We start from the raw sequence: 20,084 nt of genomic DNA, 5'->3' as shown, positions 1-20,084 counted from the left end.
CTAACTCTGTAGTAGATTCTTGCATTAGTTTATTATTTTATACGTTAATGCTTCAGGAGCATTCCAATTGTTCCGGATGGCAGTCGGAATGTCGCAATTTCAAAAACACTGTCCAAATGACTACCTTTGAAACCTTTCCTACAATACATAAAGATGTATTTAAAATATTTGTATAGATTCTCTGAGTAGTTGCATGTAGCCTGAGGAGCAGTTTTGGCGATGTAAGATGGCTGGACGACACACAAATACAGTAACTCTCCTCCCGCTCGCTAACTCTCGGATACAACTTAGAAAAATTGCAAATATAAAAAAGGTTATTGATACTTTGCAGTGACATCACATTGCACGGATGTCTATGGCGGAATGTTCAGCAGTTACCATGGCGACAGGATGTACAAACTAACAAACAGAGCCTGACAAGTTTGTAGACTGTCTGAAAATTCAAGAAAAAAGTAAAAAAAGAAGGATTTAAAGGTCCTGTACTTGATTTTTCTCATGTATTTGAGCATAAATGTGTCTTGCCTCAGTACAGATGTTTTGTATGAGCAGCTCTTTTATGGTCCAATGATCAGGAAAGTGTTTGTTAGCATGCTAGTTCTTGCTAGCTTTACTGTCACAGAAAAACTCCGCCTTTAAACAACTAATTTTCAGGAATTGTTATCAACGCAAGTGATTATGGTCCTGTTTATGTGTTTGATTTTCAACAAAAAAAGTTACCTAAAGCTAGCTAGCTTGTGACTTAAATGTTATTTGAGATAACGCAAATCAGCTCACCCACTGCTGTTAAGAGTTGTCACAAAAGGTTAATTTCTGACTGTGAATGTGATTTTTTAGTACCAATACTTGCTCAAATGAGTATCTAGTTTCTATACTAGTTTTAGTATCAATTAGTATCTGATTTTTGATTCTTTTGGCAACCCTAGTCAGTTCTTTATGGTCAGATTGTGTTAAAACAACTACAATTAATGCTTAACTTGACTAGCAGAGCTTCAGACAAAGCAGTGCATCCTGTTAGCTTCACCCCTAAAAGTGTCGTTGATGACGTCAACTGCAAAGTATCAATATTTCATAAAGTGGTTGTTTGGGAGAATTGGCTGTATCGTGTGTACAGTGAATGCCCCACAGCATTGACACAGTACTATTCCACAGATACAGACACAAGTGGAACATCGAAAACAGCAAAGTCATTCTCATCCAATGACCATGCAGGAACCACACCAAACACACAATGTCCAATGCCCGATGCATGCTGTTATTTTTACGATTTATCCGGAAAAAAAATATATAGACCAAGATGCAGCAATTCTGGAATGACTCATGAGGTTTGTTTTTTTTTTAGTTCGGGTCCGACATGGGGGACCTACAGGCGCTAACGGAGGTCAAGGTCCTGCCATTGACAATCAGAAGTAACAAGATGCATCAGCAGCACAAACATCGGGGACAGAGATACAACTTACTATGGTATGGACTGATTGAATTAATGTGGGGTACTAAAAACAAAAACATAGGTCGATAGGTAAATTATATTTTAGAGTCATGCTAACCACAGCAGATGGCAACAAAGTAAAACAGCAACTCCAAATTGAAAAATAGAATCTTATAATCAGCATTTGGGGTCATTTAAGAACAGAAATGTCAGCAGGTTAACCACATGAGCCAAAGGTACTTCCTTTTTGAGTGTTTTTTGTTTTTTAGAATTTAAAGATACAGTATGTGACTTTCTGAGGGTGGCACTTGACCTGCATGATTCCGTGGAAATAGAAATAAACTCATACTTTTGGAATATTCTCCATGGAGATGGATGCATTTTACACCGTACTGTGAAGGATTATAGCCAAATGAACAACATTTCCGTGGAAACAAGCAGGCGCAGACCAAATAAGAGTCAGGTTTGTGGAGATGCAAGCCCGCACACAGTAAGGCTGCATGTTTTTCAGTATTTCAGTGCTTTAAATTAAATTTATTTATTATTTGTTTGTCTGCTTCTATATTACTTTTCTACTGTAAAGCCTGCGGCTGCTTGACTCTATGGAGATGCCAATTATTTACCTGAAATGTTCCATAGTATGGTATTAAACTTATTTATCGCCATGGAGACAAGCAAACGCCACCACTAGGTCAGATCTGCGGATAGGCCACCCTGCTCACAGTTATAATGCATGTTCTTCAGGTGGCAGATCCTCCACACAAAACGTTACACAGTCACTAATAATTGAGTAAGAATTTCATTTGTTTGTTTAATCATAACTGCAAATAACTTTGGTCATGTGGCATACAATTTTAAGCGCTACTTTAAACTTCAGTATATTATGAAAATAAACAAAAAATGTATTAATTAAACAAATAACACTACTAGATAGTCTTGTTTGCGAGCTAAACAGGCCTTACCAATTACCATTTCAATAATCAATCATCATAGACATATAGTATAATAATAATACAACATTAATATCTAGTGCTAGAATAGAAATGCAGAAGTTGCGTACATGACTTACAGACTGGTCTTCGTTGATAGGGTCCTGCACACTGCCCGTGTTCTGGGGCACCCACGGGGGGTCAAAGATGGGCACACAGGGCATGCCAAGGATGGGAGAGGGCAGCGTGAAGTTGATACTGGGCGGAGGGATCTTCAACAACATCAAGATAATCATCAGCTGACAAGTATGCAATAGTTTTCACTGGTCAAATATGGACAAAATATAGCAAGTCATTTAGTCACTATCCTTGTCCAGAACACTGTACAGATCACTTGTGACGTCATTAGATTGTTTTAGTAGGTTACGGCCTACAGTAGCCATTGTGTTAGAAAATTAAACACGCAGAAGAAATTTGGCATGTTTCCTTACCCCAAAACACAACAATATTTTAAGCATTTAACCTGTTTCACTCTTCAGTTAGTGTTTTCTATGGATAATATAGGACCTTTAAATGCAAGCCAAAATTACAATCACCCTGCATTTGTTGCGTCCTTGTTGGTGTTTGTACCTTGAAGATCTGCTGCGCGCCCTCCTCCATGCGTGGCCACACTTGGTATCTGAACCTCCACAGGGTGTAGAACTTGAGGATGGAGTTGATGCGCTGACAGGCCTCATGGTGCTGGAACTCTGCCATCATCATCTCTGAGACGGCATCAGGGACCTTCACCGCACACAGCAGGAACATGGCCGCTGGGAGGAGAGAAGATACCGACGTGATCAGGATGTGAACAGGGTTAGAGACAGAAAGACTCAACTCTGGAATTATTGCCAAAAGAGTTGAGGGACTGTCATGATGATTACTATATCCAATTTTTGTTATTTTTGATGCAATATGAAAAGATTGAAGCTGCAGAGGTTGAAAAAGTAGTTTCTATGGCTAATTATTGCTTCATTCTGCTATTTATTTGTTGCTGCTCATGCCTTTTAATGATAATTTATATTTCAAATTTTGTTTTACTGGAATTATCCTGCTTTTATTATTGCTATATATCTCTGTAGCAATATATCACGCTTCAAAATGTGTTATCTTGACAGGTCTAGAGGGACTTACCAAATATACACTACCGATCAAAAGTTTGGACACATGTTTTCCTATATTTTTCCTGTTTACTTTCATGATTATTTGGATTGTAGATTCTAATTCAAGGCATCAAAACTACAAGTGACAAATATGAGATGTAGTAAACAAAAAATAAATTCAAAATAGATTTAAAATTAAAATTGTCACCCTTGCTTTGAACCCTGGTTTGCACTTTTGGTATTTCAATAAAGTCAACAAAACAAAGGATAGTAGGAGGCTACTTTAACCCTTTAAGGACTGAGCACACTATGGGCCAGTATAGCTCACCTAGACTTTTATTCCTTTTTTAGCCATAAAAATCATGTTAAAGGAAGTATCAGAATTTAGTGCATTTTTCCACAAAACTACCTCTATTTTACACATCCATCCGTATTTTTTCTTTTACGCATCGAATAAATGACTGGGAAAATCCCTGCAGCACCCACGCTCTCATTCGTCACCTTAGAGAGGGACAGCAGAGGTAGATTACCGTAATCACGGTAAAATGTTTAAATAGCCCCATGTCTCCGCTTTGAGACGCCGTTTGAATTTACATGAGAGCACGACTGGTTGCGGAGTTACGCTACTGGAAAGTCTGCAATCACGCTCTATCGGCGACGATAGCATCCGACGCTATAGGGTTAAGGATTTTAATATGAAATATAAAAAAAGATTTAGCTGAGTTATTTGACTTTTTTCTTTGTTACTGGCTCCCCCTGGATCCTGCTGTGATGCCTGGGTTTCAGGACAGAGAGGAAAGACACTTTTGTCCTGAGGGCAATTACTCACCTCACACTACCCTGACACTGGACTTGATGAACAGTTGAGCTACACTGAGAATTTTGTTTGAGCTTTTCTATTATTAATGCATTTTACTGCTCAGTTTGCTTAAATTGCCCCTTGGGGACACATAAAGTGTTATCGATTGATTCAAACATTTGTATAGATAGTATTAAAGCTCACCAGCCGCAGCAGCCATGTGCTCGTCCACACTGAGGAGCAGCTCCCAGGCGGCGGGCTGGATGTCTCCGTACATGTCGTCAGTGAGGATGGGTGCGGCCTTGATGAGCAGAGACAGGGGCGCGGGGGACAGGGACATCACCTGATTACGGATGTACTTGAGCATGCCCGTGTCCTTCTTCCCCTCTGTGCTCGGGTCTGTGGGACGACGCTTCATGGAGGGGGTCCTGAGGCACGACTTGTCCGAACACTACACACGAATACACCAAGCAATTCTGTTTAAAGGGCTATTACGCTATATTCTGATCTAGTGTAAGGTTTCCTCATGAAAAACATGTCTGGAGTTGTGTTTTGTTTCATTCACACATGTTTAACACACAAACCCTGCATGTTTAGGCTGAGTCCTTCTTTGAAAAGGAAAACACTCTGTTCCACTTTGTGATGTCATGTGGTAATACAGGAAGTGCTCTACTGTGTTTTAAACTCCATACACCTTCACTAGAATCATTTGGATAATTTCAACCCTGGAATTGTCAATCTCTACTGAACTGAAAGGAAACTTTTAACTTGAAAACTACAACTTCATGACATCACAAGGTGCATCCGAGCATTTTGAGCTTTGGAGATGTAGACAGACTAATAATAAAGGATGAATGATTTGAACTTTGGATGCACAAGAAGCTAATGGGACACAATTTCTATTCCTGGGTTTCCTCCCTCAAAAGAAAATTGAATTCTGGCAATTGGACAAAGGTTTTTAGGTTTTCAGGCTTTCTTTTCTGATACAAAAAAAAAAAAAAAAAAAATCAACATTAAAATGTTTGCATTATTTCTGATTAATCTACAAAAAAGTAAGTAATAAAACAAAACATCACAGAATATCCTTGTAGTTCAGATCTGTTCTGAATTGTAATTCTTGTATTTGTTTGTCAGTTCATATTTCAGTGTTTTTGTTAATTCTTCAGGACATGTTTAAAATGTGAACTTTGAACAGAATTATATTATTAAAACATGAATCTCATATCTAATCACAATCATGACGCTTGTCAGAAAAATCACCGTTAGATGTTTTTCCAAAATCATGCATGCCCTAGTGTTTAGTCTCACTTTCAGTCCCAAGTTGGGATTGTATTATGTTTCAAAGACTGTAGGTACAGTATACGTCTTACTTCTTTGGTCTTCTTAACGCGCCCGCCGATGTGCCCGGTTGCCGTGGGGTTGTCCTCCCTGAGGCTGTCCACAGACTCCCCGTACACCAGCTTGATGGCGCGGACCAGGCGGGCGCAGGAGCGGCTGTGGTGCTGGTAGCAGCGCGGGTGGCAGAAGTCTATGTGGGTGCAGATGAAGCTCTGCTGGTTACACAACAGGATCATTATCTGAGGAGACAGAGGAGAAGAGGCGGAAGTCAGCTTACTGTACACACAAGCAGAGGAGGTGGAGGCCAAATCTGTACTCAGGTAAGAGTACTGTTACTTCAAAATTATGTGAATGAAGTCAAAGTGCAAAGTAGTACTCAAGTAAAAGTAAAAAAAATGATTTGGGAAACTATTGCTAAAGTAAGAGCCATTTCTATAGTTAATGGAATAATATCCGAAAAAGTGGTGCAAGAAACACAAACTTCTACCTCCATCAGAAAAGTTACATAGTGCACTTTATAGTAAACTGCATAAACGGCATAAACTTACATGCAGCCAAGACATGTTGCGATGGTAGTTATCCTCTGCTCCTCCTGAACTTTGACCTTCTGGCTCAATGCTGGGTTCACTGGTGCTAAACGGACTCCCTACAAAAACAACAACAAAGTTTATATAATTTTTAAGATAATTTTCACAACATAAACTCATCGTGGTGAATAATTAGGAATGCATAAGGTAAATGAGGAATAACTTTGAACCACTGCAGAACATCTAAAATAAGCTAGTTCAGTTTTTTAAGACAGGGCCTTAAAGTTAGAACTGATCAGCTGTAGTAGTGTACCTATATCGGTGACAGTGTCCCGGCTCTGCGTCTGGGACAGTAGGCCCTCCTCGTTCTCCGACTCGGAGTCCTGCCGGGACATCTTGGTGCTCTTCAGACTTCCAGCTCTACGGATGGAAGACAGAGATCCTCCTTTCTTCACACGGAAACTACGTGCACCTTTGATCTGGAGCAGACGAGAACCTCCTATACGGATTTTACGAACAGGGGCTGGAAAATAAAAAGTAACAAAAAATCATGTAAAAATGTCTATGTGACTGTGTGTACTCTATGTGTGTATCACTATAGCATACTAATTATTGATATATGTTGATGAGAGTTGAGCATAAATACAAAAGCAACTAACTGTGTGTTACCTCGTGTGTAAGAAATAAAAAAATGTCTTTCTCACTTTGGGTTGCCAGATCCTACAATTAAAACCATTTGTAGTAACCCCAGAATAGCTCTCTATGACACAGTATATGACAGATAAAGGATTTCAAGAGGACATATTGGTGCATATTTTGACCTAACAATATACTGCTTATGCTGGAATGCTCCACAGTACAGCATTAAACTTCTGTATCTTAAAGGAGACAAGCATTTCTAGGCCAAGTTGCCGGTCAGATCTGTGGAAAAGATCCCACTAACAGCTCGCTAGGATCAGTTTTTCAGGTTTAGTAGATAAGTTTAATGTCATACTGTGGGTCATTCCGGGTTAAAGCAATAATATTCCCATGGAGACAAGCAAGTAACAGATCCCCCAGATGAAAAGTTACACCGTTAACAAGACTAATATAGCTTGCTTGTGAAGCTAACATAAAATAATCTGGTTCAATATTTATAATTTTTCAGTTTTTATTCAAAAATACTTTCATTTTGGCCACTATTCCTTTTGATATTTTGACATCATCTAATTAAAAGCAACTCAAATTTTAGTTATTATAACAGCTAATTTTGTAGAGTTAGAAGTAGCCTTAGCATTAGCCTTAGCATTAGCATGTGCTCACCCTGCACCTCCTGGACCTTCTTCTCTTCACAGGTTGTGTCAGACTTGAGCGTGTGGCTGCTGCTGTTCAGAGAATCGTGTCCGTCCTCGTCGTCCAGGATCCCCGCAAAGCTGATCTTCCTCTCGTAGCGATGGCGCCCGAGCTCTGGGTCCAAACGCAGCCGACAGCTGTCCAAATCCTACATGAGAAAGAGAAACAGAGATGTGTACATTCACTGGGTGCTGGTTAGAAGTTATAATTATTTTTAAATGAGTGTACTGACCACAAGAGGCTCTGTGCGTGGACGAGGTAAACACGGGAAAGTCTCTCTCAAAAAGGTTGTGATTTCCAACAGGAGCTGACAGGCGGCCATTTTGAGAGCAAAGGGGCATTCGCATTTTGTTGGGTTCACAGTGTCTTTGAGAGAAATGAAAATACAGTTACAATGTTCAGGGATGTTTTGTATGTTTGGGGTTTTTTTTAAGCCATAAATTCTACATTAGATTCATGCCACTTTCTTGTCAAACTTTATCTCAAGCAAAGATAAACTAGGATTACCAACAGACACACAGAAAACCAATCTACACTCTTTACCCTGACATATACGTGAATACATTTTCTTATAATACTTGTTCATCCATGATCTTGGTAACTTTTTTTTCATGTAATAAAGTCAAAATAGTTTTGTCCTAGAACAATTATACTCCAGATATACTCCACTTTGGCCTCTAAAAACTGTGAAAAGTGCTTATAAACTCATCGAAGTGAATAATTAAGGTGCTCTGAATGTGTTAGGAAACTGAGGAATAACTTTGGATCACTGCAAACTGTTTACAATTAATTTGTTCTGTTTTGTCGACATTAAAAGTGAGGTACAGATCCTACACCCAAAAGCCTTAAGTACAAATTAGTTCACATAAGGCCATTGTACTTAGAGGTTTTTTACGTTGTTCTTGTGCTTCGATTGTTTTATTGTGAACTATCAGTACTCACTGTCATCTAAATAGTCCTCCTCTTCATCCTCCTTCCTCATCCTCCTCTTGGTCTCTTCGTCGAAAATATATCCCAGTATATTTGCAGGACTCTCGCTGTCCGAATGGCACAGCTCGCTAAGCCGCGTACCGATCGCCTGTATACGCAAAATATAATTCAATATATATTTCCAATGATACTTTATTTCTTGAATGAGTGACTTACATCTCCCCATTGGCAGAAGTGCTTGGCTGCGTTCCACTGGAGTTTCTGGTTCCTCTTGTTGCCCACTATGGGAGAGCGCCCCCTGGAGAGACCTTTTTTGGTGATGTTGACGTGGTGCCCCTTCATCCACTCGGGCCAGTTGCCACGGTTACAGCGGTGAACAAATCTGGCGCATTCGAGGAAGAGGGATGCCCGGGCCACGATCGGAGCTTCCTGTACATTACAATTTGACATTTATTTATATTTGTAAATAGGCAAAATAATTATAAAATAAGACTGCACTATGGACTTGGTATTTTTTTATTAAAGCTTTAGTATATTATTCACTGGTTTATATAATAATAATAATAATAATAATAATAATAATAATAATAATAATAATAATAATAATAATAATAATAATAATAATAATAATAATAAATCTACACTCAAACAAATACTAATGAAACACAGTTCTCGTAATAACTGTAACATTAAAATATGATATTGTGCCATCCCTAATATGTAACAACAATTTGAAGAATTTTAGAAGGAAAAAAAAAAAAATACAAATACAAAAATATATTAAAATAATAATAATAATAATAATAATAAAAAATAATAATAATAATAATAATAAGTCTGCACTCAAACAAATGTATATGAAACACAGTTCTCATAATAACCGTAACATTAAAATATGATATTGTGACATCCCTAATAAAACCTTAAAGAGGGAGTATTATGCAATTTTTTTTTTTTTTTTTTTTTTACTTTCTACCATGTTATAACGTTCCCTCATCATAAAACAGGCCTCAAGACATTTTATGTCATCCATGCATGTTTGAGTATTTTAGAAATCTCTTCCAAGCCCAATTCGAACTGTTCTTACGTTTAGCTGTAAGATTCTGTACAACGCTCCGCCCACAAGCCACAAGCCTTTGTCACCCATGCTCCCTCACGACAATCCTCCGTAAATATACAACAACATGATACAAAACTGTACACAGCAACTTGACAAACTTGACGTGATGTGCAGTAGTTTCAATAGCAAGATGCACATTAATTGTGTTGTGATAGTGCTCTGAAGGGGGAGTGAGCTAGAGCAGCAAGCAAAGGGAGTGAAACTTATAAAACATGTTAATACGATGTTTTCGTTGAATATAGAATTTTCAAAACAACAAAAGGCAACATGGTGATCTAAATATTACGTGTTACAAGTTAATACCCCATGTCTCATCTTTAAGGGGCATTTTGGTAATACATGTTCTCTTAGGATCTCCTAGGATTAAAATGAGAGTGTTGTGTACTGTCTGCATCTAATTAGAAATGTTGACGTACCAAGTCCAGAGCAGCTGCTAGTATAGAGGCATCAGGGATAGTCCCGGGTTCACAGCAGTTTAGGAGGAACTGGAACCTCTTCATGCCTTGTCTGATGGCCCCCAGATTCACCACGTTCTTGTTCTTCATGGCCTCCTGACTGGCAGCTAGTCTCTCCTGGAACCCATGAGGTCCTGGAGAGCAGAGGCAAGAGAACGGACAGGAGAAAAGCGACAGAGACATTTTTTTTAAGAATTGAGAAAAAATTGTGTAAAAGTGCAATTTGTTCAAAATGTTGGAGTTTACATACAGAGTTACAACAGTAGAGAGCCACTGACAAATGAAGCGAACATGAACACAATTCTACTAGCAGAGATTACACTCACATTTTTAATTTAAGAAAAATATACAGTACTGGGCAAAATAGAAAATGTATTTTTGGGGATTTAAAAAAAAAAAAAATTTGTTTTATATGGATGGTGGTGTTAACAGGGATAGAAAAAAATGTCATACTGTGCAACATTTCAGGCAACACAATAAATCCCATAAAAACAAGCAGATCCTCCTCCAGGGGAAAAAAAAATAAATAAAAATAAAATAAAATAAAATAAAATAAAATAAAATAAAATAAAATAAAATAAAATAAAATAAAATTAAATTAAATTAAATTAAATTAAATTAAATTAAATTAAATTAAATTAAATTAAATTAAATTAAATTAAATTAAATTAAATTAAATTAAATTAATTTAATTTAATTTAATTTAATAAATAATAAAATCAATAATCAATCAGGATTTGTCATGCCTGAATCTTTGAAGCACCTTCACACGTTATAGAGTTTAACTATTATGCATTATTCAGGCTGCAATATTTTGTCAGTGTATCAGTATATCAGTATGTAAACCCTTTTAGGTTGTTACAGGGCCTTGGCGGGGCTCTACTAACTCCTAAACTACTTCTGTAAGACACGCTACTTTTAATAAAACCAAAGACTTTTCACCCAGCACTGTAGATGCTTCACACACGCTTCTATTTCAAATAACCATCACAAAAATGTAGAGTGTAACCATGGCTACACAGAAGGAAGCTGATTTACAGGAAAACGTCTGGCCATTTGAACCCCGGGAGGTCAGTGGAGGTCACCAAGAGGTCACATAGAGGTCACCCGTCCCCTGACCCCAGCACAGAAGACACAGTGAGGCATGCTGCACACACAGTAGTACAGTACCACCACCAAAACGCTTCACAGCAGAAAGATGGTCTCGAGATGGCCTGGGAACGTGCACGGCCTAATACAGGGCAGTAACAACACAGGATTTTCAACTCATCGCAATATCGCAGTTGGTCGTTCAGTGGATGTATTTGAAAGGGAAAAGTTAAGTATTTGAAGGTCTGGTCGACATAGTTAGACCTAGTAATTTGAGCAGGTGTCAATATTTGAAAGAAAGGGAATTAATAAATAAATTAACTTGACTTTTTAAGTTGACTTTGAACATTTCCTGAAAAATACTACTCACTTTTACACTTGCACTATAAAAAGACACATCTGTAGACTTAAACCAGATAAAAAAGAGCATTTGAGATGTTTAAATTGATGGTTCTGATTGACTTGTAGGCAAAAACAAGTGGCTGGTTAAACAAATTATAAAATTAGCATTATAATATAAAGATAAGAATAGAGACTGGAGTTTACTATTGCACTACTATAAATATAAATGTATTTTTTCACTGTTGTTTGAAAACTTGGATCGAGTATAAATCTGTTTCCTCCATTTTTTTGTATGAGTTTTTGTATGCATTTTTTTTTTCATGCAATAATATTAAACTAATTTTGCCGTAGTGCAGATATATTGTAAAATTATCTCTTATGGTCAAAATTAGGCCACTGTGTGCTGTCTGCATCTAACTATAAAGTGTTTTAATCACATGCAAGCCAGGAAGTGCCTCGTTAGCATGAAGATTGTTGTTGCTCAGGCCTCGGAAAGTTAAGGAACGTGCTTATAAACTCATCACTGTGAATACTTAAAATGCCCTGAGTGTGTTCAGAAAGTGAGGAATAACTGGACCACTGCAAACCGTTAAAAATGAACTAGTTTTGTTTTTTCACAAGATATCGATGTGTTGAAAATGAGTAAGAGTGGACAGAGAAGGATCAAACTGGAGCCGGGCCACAGGAGCAGAGCACAGATCACTGGACACACGGGGAGGATGGGTGGGAGGGGCATGGAGGGAGGGGCGGGTCTACCATCTTTCTCCTCTGTGTGGTGAAGCTTGGATGGATTCCTCCTGCCAGAACGCCATTTACCCAGGCGCTTGAAGAAATTCTCCTCCTCCTCGCGGCCGTAGTCTGGGCCTGCGGCGCCCCCTTCTGTCAGCTTCACCGCACTGGTGAACTTCACCTGAGGGATGAAGTCACATAGATGTAGTACAAACAAGACATAGTGCAGGATGGGACCAAGAGAACCAGTAACAACATATAAGTACTTTATTACACTACTTATTATATATTTGAATTTGACTGAATGTTATAATATACTTTTGCTACTTTGCTTCAAGTGTAAAATAAACTCCTCCTGCTAGGGCCTGGACTCTCCCAAAAAAGATATTCTTAACCTAAGCCGGACTATCCTGGTTAAATAAAGCCATATGAGATCCATGTCCTATATAATACATGTTTAGTATGTCTGACCTTTGAACTCTGGCGTATGAAGGAGAGGCGGTCCACAGAGCTGATGTCCAGTAGGTCCTCCACCCCATCGGTCAGCCCCGAGAGGGAGGAGCGCTTCAGCCAGTTACCTGAGGAAATATTTAAGCTTATTATAGCATGCTCAAATACATTCTGTCCAGGGCACACATGCACAATCAAAGCAGCTCACTGGGACATTAGGCCAATCACATGGAAGACTGATAAGACTTATAAATGCAACTTTAACAGGCACGTGGTTAAACAGCAGACGTAGAGGAGATGCCAGGGGTGAACAGTCAGTGTTAGTGGACGACATTAAAGGGGATATTTCACTCAAAACATGACACAGAGGACACAGATGTGATATGGTCCATACGTATGACAGAGAATGTGAGTGGGAGGCGGGCGGTTCCACGGTACGCTGGAGGAGGACAGAACACACCAACATGTTTGAAAACAAGTGCAGTTTCATATGAAAAGTTGGTCAAAGACACAATGGACAATGGTGTTGTTCTCGAATTAGATGAGTGCACTCTGAAATCAGTGTTAATCTTCACAACGCTGTATTTATAAATGTATTTGATTGTTTTATCACTGATCTGAAACTCTTGACTACAGCTAACTACAGTGAAACTAACACAGTGTCTACAATGAGTTCATTCAGCTACTACTCAGATGACAGTTCATACCTCGGTGGTTTAATGCACCTGACTGATAACAGATAGTCTTCACTGTAAACAACTAGAGTGTGTTAGTTTCACTGTAGTGAGCTCCTTTCTTCAGACACATAAAGTGACTCACAGAACCCTGTCAGAACTGAAGAAGCCTCTTGAATAAGTAGACAAAAGACCTCAGCCCATCACCTTTTGTGATAAGTACTTAGGTAGATAAGAAGTAAATAACTAGTAAATAAATAAAAAATCAAAGCTAAGTAATACGTACAAAACTACGTAATGGAATGCTTGTTGTGTATGTTTGTAGCTTTCTTGTGTATATGAATACTTGTTCTTTTTTTGTCTGTGTGAATGCTAGTTGTGAATGTGAATGCTAGTTGTGTAGGTGAATACCAGTTTCTTTCCTGTGTATGTGCATGCTTGTTGCTCTTTCGTATATGTGAATGATTTATTGTGCATGTGAATACTTGTCGTGTATGTAAATGCTAGCATATGTGAACGCTAGCTGTGTACGTGAATACTAGTGGCCTTCTTGTGTATGTGAATGTTTACTGTTGTAAATGTGATTTCTTGTTGCTTGGTTACCGATGGGCAGCTTGAGTTTCTTGCGCAGAGAGATCCTTCTGGAGCGGGACCTGGACCGGCGCTCCGTGGTGTTCCCGGAGTGGGCAGTGGTGCACTCCGACGTATCCTGCTCTGATTGGCTGCTCGTGTCACTGGCTGCGCTCTGCGACTTGAACATCTTCCTCCAAAAGTCCTTTCTGCCAAGGAGAGCGCCGGGAATTTGCTCCTCACTACAGGAAATAGTAACAAAGTATTTTTTTAGTTTAATACAAGTGGGAATAGTACTTAACTGTGTATATGGTGTTTTAATAGTATCGTCTACTGTTCCTAGTAAGTTTTAGGAGAAACAAAACACAACTCAAGGTGTTTCTGAGGAGGTAACAACATTATAACATGGCTTGTAACTGAGTACATTTTTAGTCATGTAACTGTATTTTTATTCGAGTACACATTTGCAGTACTCTTTCCACTGCTGGTTATCCATCAGGGGGGTAGAGCAGTACCTCCTGGGCCCCGAGCACTTGCTGTCTGGGTTCTCGTCGGGCTTCTTGGTGGCCGTGACCTTCTCGGCGCTGTCCAGGAGCGCGCTCAGAGCCACCCTCCGAAACACGTTCCCATGGGCCTCCTTTATGAACTGCACCAGCTGACGGATGTCACAGTACAGGCCCTGGGAGCGGAGGAGAAGAGGAGAGGGGAGGTGGAGCAAAAGAGCGGAGGAGAAGGAGGGGAGAAGGTGAGGGAAGAAAAAGGAGCGGGGAGGTGGACCAAGAGAAGGGGAGGGGAGAGGAGGTGGGAGAGAAGAGAGGTGAGAGGAGTGAAGAGGAGGAGGAGAGGAGGTGAAGGAGGAGGAGAGGGTGTAGAAAGAAGCGAGGAGAGAAAATAAAAGGAGGAAGGGGAGAGGAGGGGATGAAGGAGGAGAGGAGGACATAATCCAGGCAGAGGGAAGACAGAGGAGAGGAGGAGGGGAGACACAGGAGGAGATAGAGATGGAGCGAGTGAGGATAAGAAGTTAAAGGGAAAAGAGGAGGAGGAGAGGAGGAAGGGGAGAGGAGGAAACATGGATGGGATGCAGAGAGAGAGGAGCAGGGGGGAGAAGAGACAGAAAGAAGAGAAGAGAAGAAAGGGGGGGAGGAGGTGGAGGAGGGGACAGATAAAAGAGTGAAGGAGGGAGTAATGGAAGGAGGAGAAGGAGGAAAGGAAACGGACAAAATCAACAGATAGAGGGAAGACAGAGGAGTAGATGGGGAGGGAGAGAGAGCGAAGGAGGAAGAAGACAAGACGAGGGAGCAAAAGAGGACAAATGACAAAGAGAGAGAGGAGGTGAGAGGGAGGGAGAGCGAGAAGAGTAGAAAAAGAGAGAGGAGAGATGACATGAAAAGAGTAGGAAGGGAGTGAGGAGGAAGGAAGAGGATGAGGAAAAGGAGAGAGTAGGGAAGGAAAGAGGAGGAGGAGAGAGAGAAGAGAAGGAAAGAGAGAAGAGGAGGAGGAAGAGAGGAGGGAGAGAGAAGAGTGAGTAATCCCCCGCTCCAGCTTGTGTGTGGGTGGCCTGTGATTCGGGGCCAAACTTAAGCCAGTCCTCCACAGAGTCTCATGTTCTGCCAATGTTTTGTTTCTGAACTCCTCAGGGCTCCACTGTATTTCATCAAATACACTTGAGCTCAGCAGATAAGGCCCGTGATGGGAAGAAACTGAATACATGTAGTGAGAATACACATCCAGCATACACATTTTGAGTAAGTGTATTCTGGTACAGTTACTCTTTAATTTTGTGGTATTCAGAATATAGTTACTTTCCTAAAAATCAAACAAACAAAAAAAACAAAACATTTTTACCGTATGCTGTGTTACTATAATTTAAATACAACTCCGTGTAAAGGTATTCCCAGGTGTACCGTATTTTCCAGACTATAAATCGCACTTTTTTTCATAGTTTGTTCGGGGGTGTGACTTATACTCAGATGCAACTTATATGTGAAATTATTAAAATATATAATTTCTCATCTACGTTATTGTCACACTGACACACACTTGTACATTTGAACATATAAAATTTCAACATTACGGTAATTTAACAGAAATCTGAGAAAGACTAAACAAAAATGTCCCCTAAAAGAAAATTGTATTCTGCTGAGTCTGATGAAGCCACACAGAAGAGGAAGAGGCGCTTCATCTACCTCTGAAGTTGGCGGAGGTGAAGTGACAACAAGGATGAAGAATCCAATGGATTTCGTGATTTGGAGAGAGATCCAGAGTAAACTTGTGAGCTTGTTTTTTATGCTTTATTTATCTGATTAACTGTTAATATCTTACGTGAACAAACCAGACACGAGTTCAGTTCTGTCTGTGCTTCATGTAGCTGAATAAATATAAATGTGTTACTTTAGCGTGCTGTACTGATATTCAGCCTGTTGTTCTCAATTTTTTTATTATAACTTAGCTTTAAAGATAAAATGTCTGTTCTTAGTCTTGGGTTTTGTAAAATTAATTTCCACAAAAAATGCGACTTATAGTCCAGTGCGACTTATATATGTTATTTTCTTCATTATTATACATTTTTTGGCTGGTGCGACTTATACTCCAGAGGGACATATATTCCAGAAAATACAGATATTCCAAATACAGTACTCTGATTGGACAATGCAAAGGAATATGTTACAAAATACATTTTAATGAAGGTATTCTGTAACTAAATACTTTTTCAACATATTCTCCTCATCACTGGATAAGGTTAATATTGTCTTTTAATAAAAATAAACTATATCACAAATGACTTTATAATGATGTGTAAATGTTTTAATCTTTAGAGCAGCAAATACATACAGAGGTGCTGTATGACATGGAAGGCAAAATGTGTCATTTCTTCCCATGAAAACACAGAGGCAGTTTACAATCCTGGGATATTTATATAAAAGCAATCAGCTAAAGTGTTTGTCAGGAATTATGTGTCCGGATAATAGATGATGGATGTGGTTTAATGGGCTTTGTGCTGGCTACCTCACTATGTCTCAAAGATAATGCTTTGAAACATAGTGCTTTTTAAACTTTATTCAAACGTAAAAGAGTCAATAAAACAAACAGGGATGTCAGGATTATTAGGTCATTTGATAATTGTGATTATTTATGTCACAGTATAATCATAACGCTAAAAAAACATGCTATATTTTGCAGAGTATAAGTAGCACCAGCCAAAAAATGCATAATAATGAAGAAAAAAAACATATTTCACTTATAAATTGTATCTGAGTATACGTCACACCCCCAGCCAAACTATGAAAAAAGTGTTACTTATAGTTCAGAAAATACGATAATTATGACAATTTAAGAAGCAAAACTAAAGCCGGCCACACATTACAGGATAATTTGTCCAATTTCTCGTCTGTCGCACGTTTAAAAGTCGTTAAAGACTGAAAACTCCTGTAGTGTGTGGTGGGCTTTACTCATTTTCATACTATCTACGCTCCTCATAAATTATAATCAGTCTGAAGTGCTTTTTCATCTACTGTTTGTGTCACTTCAACTTGACTTCAGAAAATCTGATTTCATAAACCAGCTCAGAGACTGTGAATATGACATAACAGAACTGGAAGAAAATGTTGGATTTCACTGTTTGTAGTATTGTACTATTATTATACATAAATGGATAAATGAACAGGCTAGTCACCATGTTTCAAATAGGAAGTGAGCATGGGCATGCTTCTATTGGAAAAACCGCCATCAGGGAACACAGGGCTCTATGACTGTCCCGGGTAAATCGTGTCCCTTCCATAGTATGAATAATAGTTAAATTGTTTTCTCTCATAATAATCATAATACTATAATTTGTTACAGTAACATTCCCGCAATCAAACAATTCAACTTTAATTGTATGTTTTTTATGTAGATTACTTCAGTTCAAGGAGTTATTTAATATTTATTTTGCCTAAAAATCTGCATTACCGTTGTGTTTATAAAGCCTACCTTTATAAACCTAAACTGTCCTCCGCTGAAATATTCACCTTAACGTATTAGCGTGTCTCAACAAAAAACCCACAGAGATATAATTGGACTGCAAGTAGTGATGCTAATAGTGAGCTAGCCAGACAGTTTTTGCCACCTGCTGCCACATTGATCCTAGCTGCGAATGGAAATGACCTGTAGCCTTCAAGCGTTACATTGTGGTGTAGTGACATGTCTTGTAGGCTGCTTACATGGATTTGTCTGTTTTTGTCAGCTTACTGTCTGATGTTTTCCCCCACATCTGTGAGTCTGTGTACTGTCTGCATCTAATTATAAAGCGTTTTATTGTCGGAGAAGCAGGAAGTGTGTGGTTAGCATGCTAGTTGATGTTAGCATTACCATAAAGTCACCGTAAAGTCATTGTGGTGAATAATTACGATGCTCTGAACACATAAGGCAGGGGTGTTCAAACCATGGCCCGAGGGCCAAATGCGGCCCTTAGACCAGTTTTTATTGGCCTTCGGGACTCCTGCTGAACCGGCCCAATTGATCATAAGCAGTACTTTTAACAGCAAATTAAAACTATTTCTACCAATATATCCTCAAACATTACATATGTTTTGAGATGTGGCCCTCAATAAAAAAAAAGTTTGGGCACCTCTGGCATAAGGAACAATGAGCTAGTTGTGTTTTTCATGTTTTTTAAGACAGCGGGCGAGGTCTCTTTCAGCCAAACATGGGCAGTTTGTTTACACCAAAAATAAACTGCGGGATATTAGGGGTGTGTCCTATGTAGGTTTTTCTATGGGGTCAAGCTGCTGTATAGAGAGAAGCCCCAATCCACTTGTGTTGGTATTGAGACAGCACACACGCACGCGCTCACACACACACTCACAAACCATATGTGTACCCCCCCGCCCTCACACTCGCACACATTAAACCATATGCGGACCCACCAGGTTCTCAGGGCTGTGCAGCTCGTGCGTGGTGGAGGCACAGCGCGTGATCAGAGACTTGAACATGCAGCCCACCACCACCGCCTCCATGTTCTGGGCCACCGACTTGTTATCCCCCGTCGCAAAGTTATTCCCAAAGCCCGCCTTGTCTGCGTGACGGACAGGGAGGGAGCACCAATCAGAGGAGAGAACAGCACGTGATCGACAAGCTTGAAAGTATCAAATTAAACGGGGTACAACAGGGTAAGGGATAGGAGGCGGGCGGGCGGGGGGGACGGGGGTTCAAAAAGCAAATGGGGGAGAGCAAACTGAAAAGGATTATAGTCAGGAAATAAATACATGCAAGTGACACAGGCCTGCTTTAACACAATTGTAGTTCATAGAGAATATTTAAGTACCAATTTCGTCTAAATTTGCAGGCTATTTCGGTCACGTTTTGGAGGAATAGTGAGGGATTGCAGAGATGGAAGCAGTGCCTAGGAAAGGGTCGGATAAGCCTTGGGTAAGTGTATTCGTTGGACTTGCTATATAAGCTGGTAGACATTGAGGGTTATTGTTATTATTAAGTGTATCTACCGATGTTTCTTTTTTTCGCCCTCCGGGACCTCTCACCTGCACTGCCGTAGTCTGCAAGAGAAAAGAGGCGGGGCACAGAGTTGATTGACAGTCAGGCAGGCCAAGCACAGACATGTACGCAGCGTGTCGGAAAGGGCGCGGCACCCCACCTCAACCAGGAGGTGAATTTTGCAGAGAGAGGTAAAATAACAAAGCAAGGGATGAGGGTGTAAGGGTGTACGTGGCATTTCAGATTTATTTAATGCATGTATTTGACAAGTTCAAATTTCACAGACAAATATTGCACTTAAATGGCAGATGTTGTTGGTTTGCCTGGAAAACTACGCAGTATGGTATTATACATATCTTTTGCATTTATTTAAATGTTCTATATTACAGAAAAGTGACTCTTATGAGCTTTAAGTCATGTTATAATGTTGTTACCTCATCAAATACAGCCCTGGAGTTGTGTTTTGTTTGACACACTAATAATAAAATGTTACTCAAACATATGTGAATGAAACAAAACACAACTCCAGGTCTGTTTTTGAGGAAGCAACAACATTATAACATGACCTAAAGCTCATTTTGTGTAATATAGAACATTTAATATACATATGTATACTTATGAGTAAATAAGTAAAGTCACTTGAGTGCTTTTGACACTAAATTTTCAAATATTTTCTAAATATAAATCCATGACACTTACATATGCCAGTATCACATGTAAATAAAGTTTTTTTAATCAATACCTGTAACAATATTTGTGTAAT

At 39.3% G+C, this 20,084-nt stretch overlaps 1 protein-coding gene across 1 annotated transcript in view; it reads right to left on the bottom strand.

Moving 5' to 3' along the window:
* LOC117382817 (protein unc-80 homolog) overlaps positions 1–20,084 on the bottom strand; it is a 65,268-nt gene that overhangs the window by 22,556 nt on the left and 22,628 nt on the right. The window contains exons 16-32 of the mRNA XM_055228366.1: positions 19,333–19,383; positions 18,757–18,905; positions 14,368–14,531; positions 13,886–14,094; positions 12,630–12,736; positions 12,186–12,339; positions 9,960–10,132; positions 8,640–8,852; positions 8,436–8,571; positions 7,726–7,859; positions 7,464–7,641; positions 6,475–6,684; positions 6,183–6,280; positions 5,667–5,873; positions 4,501–4,747; positions 2,986–3,167; positions 2,496–2,627 (exon numbers count right to left, since the gene is read on the bottom strand). Coding sequence (XP_055084341.1) covers positions 2,496–2,627; positions 2,986–3,167; positions 4,501–4,747; positions 5,667–5,873; positions 6,183–6,280; positions 6,475–6,684; positions 7,464–7,641; positions 7,726–7,859; positions 8,436–8,571; positions 8,640–8,852; positions 9,960–10,132; positions 12,186–12,339; positions 12,630–12,736; positions 13,886–14,094; positions 14,368–14,531; positions 18,757–18,905; positions 19,333–19,383 — 2,744 coding nt within the window. The remainder of the gene's footprint in view (positions 1–2,495; positions 2,628–2,985; positions 3,168–4,500; positions 4,748–5,666; positions 5,874–6,182; positions 6,281–6,474; positions 6,685–7,463; positions 7,642–7,725; positions 7,860–8,435; positions 8,572–8,639; positions 8,853–9,959; positions 10,133–12,185; positions 12,340–12,629; positions 12,737–13,885; positions 14,095–14,367; positions 14,532–18,756; positions 18,906–19,332; positions 19,384–20,084) is intronic.

The sequence above is a fragment of the Periophthalmus magnuspinnatus genome, chromosome 2 (assembly GCF_009829125.3).
Source record: "Periophthalmus magnuspinnatus isolate fPerMag1 chromosome 2, fPerMag1.2.pri, whole genome shotgun sequence".
Classification (NCBI taxonomy): domain Eukaryota; kingdom Metazoa; phylum Chordata; class Actinopteri; order Gobiiformes; family Gobiidae; genus Periophthalmus; species Periophthalmus magnuspinnatus.
This window is presented reverse-complemented; position numbering and strand designations above follow the sequence as displayed.